Source organism: Leuciscus leuciscus (assembly GCF_965113295.1).
Source record: "Leuciscus leuciscus genome assembly, chromosome: 21".
NCBI classification, from domain to species: Eukaryota; Metazoa; Chordata; class Actinopteri; order Cypriniformes; family Leuciscidae; genus Leuciscus; species Leuciscus leuciscus.
The window spans coordinates 25,798,267-25,814,573 of NC_138745.1; the positions used below are offsets into that span (position 1 = coordinate 25,798,267).

The window sequence follows — 16,307 nt, forward strand, 5'->3', positions numbered from 1 at the left end:
TCTTCCCTACTATATAGTAGGCAAAAAAACAGAACAAAAGAAGTATGTCCGAATTCAAGGTCGGCTACTCATAAAAGAGTAGGCAAAAAGTATCCGAATGACCTACTTTTCAGGCAAGATTCTGAAGTGTGCATACGATGGACACTTCCCACGAGGCCAAGGGAGCGGATTTTTGAATGGCAGTGAAGCAATATAACAGATGCTTGTAGGTCACATGATAAGACAACATGGCTATTGTAGTACGTCCGGATTGCTTTCGTACTACACACACTCTATAAAACATACTTTTTTTTAGCGGTCGTGAATTAGGCTACTTTTAAATAAGTAGGCTACCTCAAGAGAGTTAAAGTGATTTCAGACACAGCCTCAGTAGTGGAGATTTGGATTCAGTTCAGTGGTTTTTTATTCTCTTCATCAAAAAAAGTCGTTTTATGTGAGTAAAATTTATTCACTGAGTCGATAAGTTTGTCTGTGGGTTACACACAATTACGCCAGTTGGGTGTGAGTCTTTTATTCGATCAGAATATTAATTGAGAAATCAATAATATCTCGACTCCATTTCCCAACACTGTTCGACATTTCCATTTTACATCAAAGACCGCATGCATATTTCACGAGTTTATGGTTTTCTGTTGCTGGACAACTTGTTCTAACATTTTTACAAGTATCATAAAATCAACACCTAGGCATAATAATCAAGGAAAAAGTCTTGTGTATGCGGAACGTGTGACACGGATCGTTCTTTCCAGGGTCCTTTTTGACAACACAGATGTCGAATGTGACCACTTCCGCCTTTCACCGGAAGCGCATAGCGCTACACACGTGTAAACAGTGGAGAGAGAATCACGTTTTGCGCCTGATATGATACCATGATTTAACATCTTGAATTCTGCTATTATATGTACAGCGGATTGAAATAAACAGCAACCGCACAAAGGTGAGCCTTTATTTTCCATGCCTAAAAGTGACTGCTGTGATGATGATTTAAAGAAAAACGTGTTTATTCCTCAATTGTTCCAACGTAAAATGCCTGAAATTAAATGACAAATAACCAGTTTGTCCAAATCGACCAATTCTGTACGTTGTTCATGCATGTTTTATTCTAATTGCTAGTTGTTTGGAGGTTACCAGTGGGGTTTGACTGTAGTGTAGACACACGATTCAATGTGTGTAGCTTATATATATTATTATATATTGTAACAATATATCGTGTCAAAATATATCACAATAGAAATATACAACAATATGTATCGTGGATAGTGACACTATATTGTGTATAGTTCACCCAAAATGAAAATTACTGTGTGAGAAAAAATTCAAGTTTTCAGAGTTTTAGTGTCAGCACTACATTAAACTACTATTTATAATGTTGAATATAATGTATAATAATGCAATGGGTGAATATTTTTGGGTCCTGATAATGCCAAATGTCTTATTTTACCAGTAAAAAGGGGCCTACATTATTTTAAAATATCTAGTCAGTGACATAGTGCAAGCATATTTGTCTAAAATAATTCTATATTTTCAGCTTCAGAATCATGAGTATTTTTTATCCTTGTCACCATTGTCCGGTGCATTGGGTTACCGGCACCAAGTCCAAGCCTATTCATTTACACCCACAATGTAATATCAAATTTGCCATTTTAATCAACAGTACATTTTTTTTTTTTTTTTTTTTGCCATAATGTCAATAATATCATATCATGAGTTCAGTATCTTGATGTGTATCGAATCGTGACATGAGGGTATCGTTACACCCCTGGTAGTTTATTCTGTCTTTAAATCCAGTGTATTATTCACAACCATTGTGTTATAGATATGAGTAGGAAGTAAAGTCTTACTGATTCTGGATGTTCTGTAGGTATGGTTTGACTTTATGACTTGTCAGACTTTAAATTACCAGAGAATATCAATATGCAAAGTAAAAACTGCAGCTGTCACCCGGCAGCTCTTGCCTGGCTTTCCACTGAGGTTAAGCAGGGTTTAGGTAGTCAATACCTGGATGGGAGACATCTATATCATTCTGTGAAGTCAAATAAAGATCATTGCTGATAATCTGTCTTATCTCCTGAAGAGCAAAGATGGAGAAGAAAGAACAGAAGCGGCACCAGCATAAGCACAGTGGGCCCAAAGCACAGAAGAAGAACAGAAAGAAGGAGCATGGCACTGAACCAGAGCAGGATGAGCGCAAGAGGAACCCACGAGCGTTTAGTGTTAAGTCAGCTGTGCGCATGGCAAAAACCTTCCATAGGTCAGTGCTCAGAAAGCTTCATTCAACATTACCCATCTTCCACTGATTTTTCCACTTACTTTATCCTATTAATGAGTGAAACATTTTCATATTATTCCTTTGCCATTCCCTTTGTTCTAATAACTTTCACTTTTTATATTTAAGTACAATTATTTGTCCCTTCTTTGCTTTTAATCTCTTTTAACATTATTTTGTAGGGCTCAGGATATTAAAACAAAGAAACATCACATTCCCCTGGTAGACCGGACCCCTCTGGAACCCCCGCCTATTGTTATAGTGGTGATGGGACCTCCAAAAGTGGGCAAAAGCACCCTTATTCGATGCTTGATCAAAAACTTCACACGGCAGAAGCTTTCTGACATCTGTGGACCCGTGACTATAGTATCTGGTCAGTTTTGTAATGCATAATAAAAAACGTATGCAAAATAGTTTCCATTTACACTTGATATTAACATCCACCTTGGGTGTCATGTCAAAAATCAAATGTCACATTTGCGGTAAGATTAAAACTGATGTAGACTTCAGAGCAAAAGTGCACTGATATTGTCAGACAGAATCAATAAGCTGTGATGTGACTTTTTTTTCTTGTAAATGTTTATAGGGAAGAAACGCCGCCTGACCTTCATTGAGTGCAACAATGACATCAACACCATGATTGATTTGGCAAAGGTTGCTGACTTGGTGAGTGCAAGCCTGCATCATTTCAATATATTTTTAAATAAAATGTATTCATGTTATGGTAAAGCTGAATTTTCAGCAGTCATTACTCCAGTCTTCAGTGTCACATGATCCTTCAGAAATCATTCTAATATGGTGATTTGGTGATGTTAAAAACAGGTGTGATGCTTAATATTTTTGTGGATGCCATGATCACTTTTTTTCAGGATTCTTTGGTGAATAGAAAGTTTAAAAGAACAACATTTAATTTGTAACATAAATGCTTTTTTTGTTACTTTTGACCAATTTAATGCGTCTTCATTGCAATATTAATTTCTTAAAAAAAAAACATTTGAAAGGCAGTTGACTCAGTACTAATCTAGATAACTAGTAGCCTCAAAAGTCTGGATTTATTTTAATATTAGACTGTATTATTACTTAGTTGTCATGTTTTCCAGTAATGCAGCACTGATATTTTGACTTTATTAGGTTCTGATGCTGATTGATGCAAGTTTTGGCTTTGAAATGGAGACCTTTGAGTTCCTAAATATTTGTCAAGTTCATGGCTTCCCCCGGATCATGGGGGTCCTCACACATTTGGACACCTTCAAGGACAACAAGAGACTTCGAAAAACAAAAAAACGCCTCAAACACAGATTCTGGACTGAAGTTTTCCAGGTACGTCAACAACCCATCATATAACTGACATATCTTTTAAAGAGAACTGTCTTGTGTCTGAACATAAAAGTCTTGCAGGGTGCCAAGCTCTTTTACCTGTCTGGAATGGTGTATGGAGAGTACCAGACACAGGAAGTTAAGAACCTTGGGCGGTTCATCTCCGTCATGAAGTTCAGGCCTCTTGTCTGGCAGACTTCTCACCCCTATGTGTTGGCTGACCGGTGAGTGACCTGATGAAAATGTTTCTTTTATTCATTATCTTTCTAAGCATTTGCTGCATTTAACAGCCAATGATTTGTTTGTTTTTCCAAATAGTATGGAGGATCTTACTGATCCTGAGGCTATAAGGTTAAATCCCAAATGTGACCGAACCGTCTCTCTGTACGGCTACCTGCGTGGGACATTTTTGAAGAATAAATGTCAGGTCCACATTCCTGGTGAGCTGTCATTAATGTTTGCAAAATTCTTTAAAGATATTCAGATTTTTTGCTTCAGGAACCAGATTTTACATTGTACATGTGGCAACCCAATATTTAATTTTTGTACAAAATTGAATTTGGACTATTTCATGCCCTTGTCAGCCAATAATTTTCTGCACAAACCACACAGTGGTTAGTGAAACAGTTTGCTGTAAGTGAACCTGCATTTAATGTAATTTGGGTCATATTTCTTTTTACTTCTTCACATAGTTTTGTTCATGGTTTTTAAGGAAGAGAGCAAGTTCACGACCTGTCCATTTGGCATCTGGTTCCTTTGACTAACTTTAAGCAATTGACAGATGAATTTGCACTAAATGTTTGATTAGACACACAGCCTTTGATGTCAGCATCAAAATATAGACTCTGGAAAGCATTTTTGTCTACTCTCGTTTAAAAGTTAATACACTTAAACTACCGGTTAATTACCGTTGGGTAATTAATACTTAAAATTAATTAAAATTTGAAATAAATAAATTAATACTTTTATTCAGCAAGGACACATTAAATTGAGTGCCAGTGACAGTAGAATTTTACATTGTTACAAAAGATTAATATTTTAAATGTACTTTTGAACTATCTTTTCATCAAAAAAAATCCTGAAAATATTAATAAATTCTTATTATACACATATATTTCCTCAAAGATATTTAGCAGCACTGTTTTCAACATTCATGATCATAATAAATGTTTCTTGAGCACCAAATCAGCATATTATAATGATCTCTGAAGTATCATTAGACACTAAAGCCTGGAGTAATAGCTGCTGAAAATTACATATGAAATATATACAAATATACATTTGTAATAATATTTTACAATATTTATGTTTTTACTGTATTTATCAAATAAATGCAGACTTTCTGCTGAGCATAAGAAACTTATTTTATAAACATTTAAAAAAAATCGTACCGACCCCAAACATTAGTGTATTCATTTTGTTATGCCAGCTATGCAATATTATATGGTTGAAAACTACTGCTAAATGTTGCAGGTGTGGGGGACTTCTCTGTGGCTGATGTTAGCTTCCTGCCGGACCCTTGCCCTCTTCCGGAAGCGATTAAGAAGAGAGCACTGAACGTAAAGGAACGTTTATTGTATGCCCCCCTGGCTGGCGTAGGGGGATTGGTGTATGATAAGGATGCCGTCTACATCGATATGCCTTGTGGACATGCCAACAAGCAGCAGGTCAGATTTCAGTCTCATCACGTCCCCCGTGACAGCATTACCTACAGTTGATTTAATACCAGATGCAATAATGTCTGCAGTTTACAGGGCAGTCACAGCTTATTACACCAAGTGGCACTTTTTTACGCTCAATTTTGTTCCATCAGCGAATGTGACCTTGACGTTTGAGGACGATTTGTGATCTGATGGATATTAAATGTTTTAATGGTGTGAGAAATGTGTTTCCCAGGAGGAGGTGCGGCCCACCACTGAACTCGTTCAGTCTCTTATTGGAACACAAGCCACTTTGGATGTAAAAATGGCTGCCAGCAAAGTGTCACTTTTCACAGGAACTGCTGCACTAACACCGGAGGAGGTGCAGGAAAATGGGTAAGATTTGCTAATTAAAATTATTGTATTGCAAACAGGGATTGTAATGTACCCGGAAATGACAGCAAAGTTCAATAATAATAAAAACGTAATTTTTTTCATTGAACTAATCAACAGGAAGCAGAACCCTATGGAAAGCCTTGAATGGGATGAAAAAGCACAGAGAGAGAGGAGGAGAGCTGTCTTTGCTGATCAAGATGAGGAAGATGATGATGATGATGATGATGAAGAAGATGAGGAGGAGGAAATGAGTGATGAAGAAGAGGAGGATGAAGAAGAAGAGGGTGAGGAAAATGAAGAGGGGGTGGCAACACTGAAAAAGCAAGATAAGACCGCAATGGAGGCGGCAGCTCCTCCTGTGAAGAAACAGAAAGTTGAGGAGCGTGCAGAGATGCCTGTGTTTGCTGATAGTGACGATGAACTGGAAAAGAGTGAAGGAGAGGAAACTGAAGATGATGAAAGTGATGATGAGGAGATAGAAGGGGAACCTGCAAAAAAAAGCTCAGGTCCAGACTCTGGTCTCTGCTCAGAGGAAGATGATGCGGAAGATGATGAGGAAGATGATGAGGAAGATGACGAGGATGATGATGATGATGAGGAAGATGGAGATGAGATTGTAAAATCAAAGATGTCCTCCAAGCATCTAGAGGAAGAAGAGAAAGACATGGAGGATCCAGAGATGGGTTATGAAACTGCAGGTACTTTGTTACTAAATAAAATGTCCCAAATAATCCAAACATTAGATTTTATTATTCGTTTTCAAGTGATCTTAATTTAATTTATTCAGATTTAGGAATTCTAAATTAAATCATTGTGTTCACTTTGTCTTACCCTAAGCTGCCTTCACTAATTTCCCCTTATACTCCCCTTTTTGCCTGTTTTTATTATTATTATTATTATTGAATTTTACTTCTCTGAAATCCCCTTTTGAGCATGTTGAATGTATTTTGTTTATGTGGATGTTTATGTTGAAGGAGCACTACGATGGAAGGAAGGTTTGGCCGAGAAAGCAACAGAGGCATATTTAAGACAACAGCGTGCAGCTCCAAACCTGCGCAAGCTAGTGTACGGCACAGGTGAGTTATGAGTACTGACATTTAATTCACTCCCTGAAAAAAGGCACAACATGAGGATCAGCATTCATTTTCATAAAGTACATGAACCGCTATTGCCAACCTATAATGTTTCTGATAATTGTATGTTTCTCAGTGGCGGAGGAGGGAGAGGAGGATTCTAATGATGAAGAAGAGCTGGGCGGTTTATTTAAAGTCAGCCGTCCGGAGAAGAGTAAGAAAGTACGAGCGGATGCGATGGACTGCTCTCGATTTCAGCCAGACAGCAGCCATGACTGGGATCAGGAGGAGGTGAGAGGCAGCATAAAAACACACATGCATATGCATTCAAATGTATTTGCATAATGAATTTAAATATGCCGTTTGTTGTCCTTGTCTTGTTTTCTTATTATTTGTGTCTTTTCAGATGCTTGCATCTATCAGGGACTGTTTTGTTACTGGAAAATGGGAGGAGGATAAAGATGCTTCAACGCTGCTTAAGGAAGATGGTAAGAAAAGCAGCTGATGATTCTGGGCAGTTCTTTGCTATAAGGATGTTATAAGTACTGGTACTTTGGCATTTGGTCAATACTAATGCAAAAGATTTTACGATACAGAATTTACTACAGTATTTATGTCTTAGGTGAACCAATTTTTTTTTTTTACAAAATTCTCTTAGGCCTTGCAGTGTAAGATTAAAGTCTTAGATTAAGTAGTTCAATTTAAGGACATTTAAAGACCCCCTGTGGTGAAAATAAAGTATTTAATGTTGTTTATATATCTTTGTGGTGTTTTTAATATGCTTTAAGACAAACCCTGTGCAAAGTCATAAGTCAACACCATTGCTGAGTATTTTCTCCTTAACTGCACTGAACCAAAGACAGTCTCAAAAAACGCTGGTGTTTCTGATGTCACAAACTACCTTGTAACCAATCACATCAACATGCGGGGAGGGCTTTAGCATATCATTAACGGAGAACTAGCAGGGGAGTCTCGAGAAAAGCCAGGTTATCCCGGTATATTTTTCTGTTGATATGAAAAATCGTGTACAATTAGCAATATAGCAGGTGAATTATGTATATGATGTTTATTATTATTCATTATAACATTGTATGCTTTTCTCCACTGACATTCTAAGTTGTTCAAAGCACTCTTTTACTCATTTTGGTGATCAAAATTAGTTTTAAGGAATAAAATTGAGTAGCAGTAGCATTTATAAATGTGCCTTTGAAAAAACATTACTGGTGTGCATCTTGAGACAAAACAATGGCACTTACATATTTTATGATATGCTTAAGCCCGCCCTCACATTGATGTGATTGGTTACAAGGTAGTTTGTGACGTCAGAAACACTAATGTTTTTGAGACTGTCTTTGGTTCACTGCAGTTTTAAGGAGAAAATACTCTGCACTATTTTAAGATATGTCAGTGCAAGTTGCTTTTAGTTAAAACAGCCCAAACATGCATTTTAGTCCGGGACCAGCTTAAGCCTTGTCTGTGAAACCGGGGGTGAGTGTATTCGAAACTTGAAATTTTACTGGTTTTAAAATTGACATTTTGGTACTGTGACATCCATATTATATAATTAATTTCATCCTTCTTGTCTTTCTAGATGAACTCTATGGAGATTTTGAAGATTTGGAAACGGGAGAAGTTCACAAATCAAAAGCTGTGAATAAAGACCAAGCCAAGGTATTAAAATCAAACTAGTTTTAAAGCATTATTTTCTGATTGCATCTGACATGTTTTTGTGGTGGCTATTTATTTATTGCATTTTTTTATTTAAACACAGGGTGGAAATGATGATGAAAAGAATGATGGTGATGATGATGATGAAGAGGAGGAGGCTCCCCAAGTGAAACTTGATGATGCTGAAGTTCAAAAGAACAAGCGTTTGGAGAAGAAGAGGCGGTTGAAGGAGAGGTTCAATACACAATATGATGATGGCGACGCCACATACTTTGATGACCTGAAGGAGGAGATGCAGAAACAGGCTGAGGTCAGAGGTCAAAATTGAGTCAGTCACAGTCAGCCTCCTTGTATAGGAGAGCAAGAATAAGTGTAACATAAATTTTTTGGTTCCAGTGATACAAACCTGTATGCATTTCTTTGTTTCTGTGAAACAAAAGAGGATATTTTGTAAAATGCCCCAGTGGTTTTATTTTATTTTATTTTTTTATATACAATGAAAGTCAGTAGGGTCCAGTGATGTTTTTTATCTGGTTGACTTTCACTGTATGAGCAAAAAAATTCTTCAAAATATCTTTTGTGCTCCACGGAGGAAAGCCATACAGACTATGTATGTGTGTATGTAAGTGAATGATTGAAATTTTGGATGAACTACTCTTTTAATTGAGAATTTCTTTCATACTGACTCTCCCCTTCGTGTTGTAGCTGAACAAGCAAGAGTTCGAAGACATGGATGATGAAGTTCGAGTTCAGTACGAGGGCTTCAGGCCAGGCATGTACGTTCGTGTGGAGATCCCTGCTTTACCTTGTGAATTCGTCACCAACTTTGACCCCCACTATCCCATCATCCTTGGTGGTTTGGGAGCGAGTGAGGGCAATGTAGGCTACTTGCAGGTAAGTCTATTTGTAGCTGACAATTGGATATTTTACAACTTCTAGTTTAGTCGATAACCTTGTGAATAAAGTGAAGGACACCTGATGCAACTCCAAGCCAAATGTCATTACAAGGCAGGACTTGTTAAAAGATTCCAGTCCTTTCTTTATCTCCTCCACACAGATGCGTCTGAAGAAACACCGCTGGCACCATCGTATCTTGAAAACCCGTGACCCTCTTATCCTATCTTTGGGCTGGAGGCGCTTTCAGACCATTCCCCTCTACTACATCGAGGACCACAACGGGCGTCACCGCCTGCTCAAATACACACCTGAACACATGCACTGCGGTGCCACCATCTGGGGTGAGAGACAAACCATACACATACCTCTCCGGTATTGGAAATGTAACTGTATATGCTCATTCTCCCTATGTTTACTCGTGCTGCTTCAGCTCTGCTTGAGCGGCCAGTGTAATACAGAACACGTAGTGTATCTATGTTTGTCATCTTTTCGCCACAAGTTATAAGCGGAGAACAGAGGATACTATGTTATAGTGCGTTTGTAAACATAATTCCATCTCTGCACTTTGATTGTTAGAACGGCAAACAATATGCGTTACTCTACACTGCACAAAACTCTGCATTTGAACTGTCAATAGCAAATACTTTAACAAATAATAAAACATACTTACAGGCAAATAAAGTGCTTTTGCTTTCACATAGAAACACACAGCGTCTCACGACATGGCGGCTACAACACTACTACAATAACTGAAGCCACGCCTTTGCGTATGCATTTGGGCGGCATTATGCAAACATTTCCACGTAGTGATCATGTGAGGGAGAATTCGATCAAAACGTTTTAGCTAGGTCTGGATCTGCCTTCTCTTTTAGATAGAATAAATATTTTTGTGGGAGACTTTGAGCTTTGTAACTTTGCAGATCTTGTACATGCACAAACAGCTACATAACACACTAAAGAAAAAACATAGTATATAATGTTATTATTGTGTATTTATGGATTATTAACCATCAAATTAGTATATCATGTTATTATTGTGTATTTATGGATTATTAACCATCAAATTATTGGCTGATGTGAATTTGAATAATGATACATCTGTAATATTTTATTTAAAATAATTAAATTATATATGTAATAATAATTAATACATTTAAAAACAAATCATTTATAAATAAATAAATAATTTAATTTTGCCTAGGGCAACTCTATGCCCATACATTTTCAGTTTTAATATTGTCCATTTTATGGATTATTGGCCATGAAGATGATTATCAGCATATAATAATTTTAATATTGGGGCATCCATAATTAAAAATAATACTTTTTTTTTGTGTCTATTGCAACTCCATGCCATGTTCTTTATTTAGGCCTCACATCTAAAATAAAATGTGAATCATTTCGCAGCATCAAAAACTCAGAAACAAGCAATGCTGCGACTGTTTGAGCAGTTCTGCACAAGCTTGCTGACAGTTTGATTATTCGATTAGTTGTGAAGCTCTACTCTGTCTCTCACTTCTCTTTCTTGTCATCTCATGCACATTCCACTCTTTCATTCTACTCTTCTCTAGGACCTATAACACCCCAGGGTACAGGCTTCCTGGCCGTGCAGACGGTCGGAGGTATTAAGGTAAGACACCAGCATATGATGACAGCACAGGAGCAGCCTGGGTCACAGCTTCAGTCCAACAAAGGCTTCCCTTTTCTCTTGGACTCATCCCATCTTATTTCCCCTCAGGCCAGTTTCCGCATTGCTGCCACAGGAGTGGTTCTGGACCTGGACAAATCTGTTACTATTGTGAAGAAGCTCAAACTGATTGGATACCCTTATAAAATCTTTAAGAACACCAGCTTTATCCAGGTAGGGAATCCTGCAGTGTCAGGAGTTTCTCCGCAATGTAGCGGCACAGCACACCAGGGAACTGTAATAAAATACTCCTCATCCTCTCTCAGAATAATTGGACCCTCTTATTTTTGGTATTTTTTCCGACTCTAAGGGAATGTTTAACACCGTCCTGGAGGTTGCGAAGTTTGAGGGTGCGTCCGTCCGCACGGTCAGTGGCATTAAAGGACAGATAAAGAAAGCCTTGCGCACCCCACCCGGCGCCTTAAGAGCCACGTTTGAGGACAGACTACTGATGAGTGGTGAGTCAGACTTATTTCTCTGTTTATAAATATTTTTGTTGCCTCAGTCAGTTTTTTACCAGTATTTATTTATTTGAATTTGTATATAATGAGCTGTGCTTTGGGAGTTTTATCAATGTGCTTTATTTATCAGAAAAGTCTATGATTGTAATGACTCCCAAGAAGCTCTGTTGTACATAAACAACCACCTTGTTAAAATGGAGGGTATTATTGCTGATTATTATGCTCCTCTCTGGAGAGACTGGCATGTGGAAAATCTTCCAGTGAGGCAGTTTGCGGATTCGAGGCTTATTAGGTCTACTGCATCTTTTATTAGATGATGATTTGTTTATATTAGGGCTGCGAAATTAATCAGAATAAAAAATCGGAATCCCTTCATGGCCGTGTGATTATTAAACCGCAAAAGCCTGTGATTTAATTAAAATATGAAAAAACACTGTGTTTCAAAGTGAAGGTGCATTATTCTGCTACACACAGTTTACTCCCAAGCACAGGCAAAACACTCACGTTTCGCATAATTCCAAACATTTTGGCTGCTACTAAGTATTATACAAATCTAATAACATGACACCAGGTCACAGAAAAGGAGCACAATAGAAAATCTTCATAGAAATGTCTTTCCACACTATTGTAAATGTTTTTGAAAGAAATGTTTATTTGATCAAAAATACAGTAAAACAGTAAATTGTGAAATATTTCTATTCTATTTTTATTTATTCTAAAATGTAATTCCTGTGATGATAAAGCTGAATTTTCAGCATCATTACTCCAGTCTTCAGGGTCACATGATCCTTCAGAAATCTTTCTAATATGCTGATTTGGTGCTCAAGAAACATTTCTTATTATTATTATTAATGTTGAAATCAGTGGTGCTGCTTAATACTTTTGTAGAAACCGTCATACATTTTTCTCTCAGGATTCTTTGATGAATGGCAAATTCAAATGAACAGCATTTATTCGAAATAGGAATTTTTTGTAACATTTTTAATGTTTTTACTGTCACCTTTGAACAAATGAATGCATGCTTGCTGAATAAAAGCATTCATTTCCTTCCTTCCTCCTATTTGCAACATAATTGTTTTCATCAAATAGTGCAGTCCTCTAATTTATATGAATGTGTGTCTTTAGATATTGTGTTTCTGCGCTCCTGGTATCCGGTCTCGGTTCCTCAGCTGTATAATCCAGTGACATCTCTACTAATGCCGGTTGGACAAAAGGACACATGGGGAGGTATGAGGACCCTCGGACAGCTTAAATACGACCTGGGCATCCGCAATAAACCCATCCAGGACTCACTGTACAAGGTAAGCCTTCTTCCAGAAATGTTAAGTCACCAGTTAGTTGTTGTTGTTGTTATTGTTTGCTGTTGTACTCTTCATCTTCAACCCTGTCCTTGAATCCCACAGCCGGTTGTGAGGCAAGTTCGACACTTCAACCCCCTCCACGTTCCCAAAGAGCTGCATAAGGCCCTCCCCTTCAAAAGCAAATCCAAACAGATGCAGGCCAAAGGCAAGACGCCACGGGACCTGCAGAGACCGGCTGTCATACGAGAGCCCCATGAGAAAAAGGTGAGAGCCGTCTGACTCGTCCATCTCTGTTTTACATATGTCATGCCTTTGTGAGCTTTTTTACTGTCATTATACTAAGACGGTTTTAATATCCACTATTAGTCTGAAGTTAATCCACCAAAGAAACCTCCAGAGTGCTGGCTGCGAAATATCATATTTCTTTAATCCGTGTCCCTGGCAAATACCAAGACAGCTTGCTGGCCAATTTCTTTACCAATCCCCTTTGAAATCCTCTCGTCTGAAAGATGACACGGGGGGTTACATTTTTAATCAATTTCTTTTTCTACTCCTGGTTCCAAGATATGGAAGGCATTGATGTGAGAAAGTAATAAAGAGTTTTTAATCATTGTCATCTTTTAATCTGCTAGACTTTTTTTTTATCATTCCATTAGAGGTTGGTGTATTAATTCTTACAACTAAAAGGTTTTATTCAGTTACAAAACTGTAATTACTTGGACAAGACGCTCGAAGGAATACAAGGTTAAGAGCCCATAACTTTCCAATTCTTTTATCACTCTCAATGCAACCTGCTGTCTTTTTGTGAGGTTTCTGGCCCATTAACCATTCAAGGAATACAAATAAATACTAAAAATAAAGAAAGGAAAACAAGTGTTGACATTATAGGAAATCAACTTGAAGGCACCTAAAGCACACTTATTTTTATTGTGAGGTTCATGGCTTTTGTAATAGTGATCACGTCAGTAAATACTTTAAAATTATGGTTCATTGTTAATTAATACTTGCTATTGCATTCACTAATGTTAATAAATTGAATCTTTTTTAAAAATGCTACCAAAAAGATCCATAATGCATCAAAAAAAGTAAATGGCAAGTTGTGACATTGTAGGAAATCAACTTGAAGGCATTAAAGCACACTTATTTTTAATTATATATATATATATATATATATATATTTTATATTTTGCTTGTTTTTTTTATTGTGCGGTTCAGGGCTTCTGTAATAGTGATCACGTCTGTGGTTAAAGAGTGAAGGTAGTTGAGATAAAAGGTCTAACATCATGTTTACTTGCTTTGATATTTTGTTTTCTAATGCAGTGAAGTTCATGTTTTGTTAAGAGTGACTTATTTTTAAGTGCCTATGTTCTTTTGGGGACCATGGTATGTTGTCATGTTTTACCCTTAAAGGTATAGCGGAGGATTTTCCCGAATTTTAGAAAAGAACCGCCCTCTCCACTTTTTGAAAAAATGCACATGCGCAACACTCTACCTGCTCCCGAGAGGGAACGCCTATTAAACGCATGCACGAGCTAATCATAGCTTACATTAACTTTTACTAGCAGTGATTTTAAATGGATTTCTCCAAATAGCATGCCAAACTTTACCTGTCAAGTAGAAACTTTGCGACTGAGGCATCAGTGGGAACCCCAACCTGTTTTTTGAGCGCACGCCATCGTGTGAATCGTGTGCACGAGCACGTACGACGGCCTTACGTAAACATATCACCAGAATGATTGACACTTAGGAGGACCAATAGTCTTGATGATCCACCCGGAAAAAGAAAATCCTCCACTATACCTTTAAGGGCTCATGTCTCAGTTTATTAATAATGTTTATTAATAAAACCTCTAAACCTTTTCCACCAGGTGGCAGCGTTGATTCAGGCTCTGAGCTCAGTCTACGCATACAAGAATAAGAAGGCGAAAGCAGAACAGAACACCAAGCACAAAGAATTCCTGAAACAGAAAGAGAAAGAGGATGCAGAGAGGCAGAAAAGGCTGAAAGAGGAGAGAAAGAAGACCTACCGTGCAATGGGACAAAAAGAGAAGAAGAAACTCAAATCCAGCCTGAAGGGAGCATCCAAGGACAATTGAGTCTACCTCAACTCGCACCTGATTCTGTTAGACTGTGACTCCAGGCCCATCGGATCACGCTCTTATTTAGACAGTTCTTATTTAGACATAATTTGATTCTCACACCAGCTGCTGTTTCTAAGCTGGCTCAAGAGGTGAGATGATGACACCGTGTGAGACCGGAATATGGGTATTGTTGAAGTCTAAAAGATACAATCTCACCATAATAAGAACAATAGAACTGCCTGGTGAATCTGAAAGGATTTTCTATAAAATTGTAACTCTTTACAATAAGGTTCAATTAACATAAGTTAATGCATTAGGTATAATAAATTAACAGTGAACATTTTTACAGCATTCATTAATCTATTTTTTTTTTTTGTTAATTCATGTTTGTTCATAATACATTAACAGAAGTTGATTTGTACAATTTGTCTTATGTTAATGTATTAGTGGATTTATAAATGAACCTACATCAGTGAATACTTAAAAATTATGGTTCATTGTTAATTCACATTTGCTATTGCATTCACCAATGTTAATAAATGTAATCTTTTTTTAAATGCTACCAAAAAGATTCATAATGCATCATAAAAGGCAAATTGCAGTTTCTTCCTGATACCTACCACGGTCACATGAAACCGCTTATACTTGTGTTATTATATTTTTTTCAATAAAAATCCATTGGAAAACGGGTAAGGAAATGATGTTTGTTTCATATGAAAGGGTGGGATGCTTGTCAACATTCAGTGTAATCAGCTTGTAATGAATTATTTAGCAGGGGATCGAGGTGCCTACTCGTTGGCCCTTAAATTTTATCCAGTGAGGTCTGGTTTTAACAGCCTTGTTTTTGTTTAGCCATTAGTGAGTTGGTGTGATTTTGTGCTTTTTTGTTGTTGTCAGACATAATCATCTGCCTGCTGCTGAGCAGTTTCTTGTTTTTTTCACAAAGCAAAACGGCAGGTTGATGAAAAGCCTATGAATAGCAACTGTACTGCAATTTGTCAGCATCAGGGATTGTATGGACAGATGTTCAATAGTGCGGGGAGTGTCTCCATATGTGCGATTGAGATTTATTGACGGTGGTAATTAAGCATGTGAGGTGTTTTGGTGTCTTTAGAGGAAGAGAATATCAATGAGATGGTCCTGCAAAACTGAGTCTCTCAGAACTTAATACATGTCTGTCCTGAACCTGTCTCCAGTCGGTAGCAATTAACTGCACGGTTTTGTTCTTCAAATGTCTTATGCTTGAATTAGCTGAGTGCTAGTCGCACGCACCAGCCAAACCTTTGACATATTGAGTTGTATGCTGTTTAGGGCTGGTTTATCTAAAATAGATTATACAGTAATAATAGACTATCATGGAGGAATTAATTGAAATAATGGCGGTTTCTGTGAACGGCTGCACAGAAAACACTGGGAAAAAAACTGGAAAATATGTCTCTTATCAGAATCTCTAATTATAAGAACACATGATTTCACAGAGATACATATAATAGTATTTTAATAATACTAAAATAACATCA

General features: G+C 37.3%; 1 protein-coding gene across 1 annotated transcript; it reads left to right on the forward strand.

Annotated features, from left to right (window-relative positions):
• Window positions 1–786: 786 nt before the first annotated feature.
• Window positions 787–15,476, forward strand: bms1 (BMS1 ribosome biogenesis factor). The gene is made up of 23 exons (XM_082152928.1): window positions 787–937; window positions 2,075–2,251; window positions 2,449–2,639; window positions 2,853–2,932; window positions 3,398–3,586; window positions 3,665–3,807; window positions 3,902–4,023; window positions 5,057–5,250; window positions 5,480–5,619; window positions 5,737–6,317; window positions 6,594–6,695; window positions 6,829–6,983; window positions 7,099–7,180; window positions 8,284–8,363; window positions 8,464–8,670; window positions 9,066–9,254; window positions 9,418–9,598; window positions 10,829–10,887; window positions 10,996–11,118; window positions 11,255–11,402; window positions 12,531–12,706; window positions 12,809–12,970; window positions 14,575–15,476. Exons 2-23 carry the CDS (start codon window positions 2,082–2,084, stop codon window positions 14,800–14,802), a joined length of 3,702 nt encoding a protein of 1,233 aa, XP_082009054.1. The 5' UTR covers window positions 787–937; window positions 2,075–2,081; the 3' UTR covers window positions 14,803–15,476.
• The last annotated feature ends 831 nt before the right edge of the window (window positions 15,477–16,307 follow it).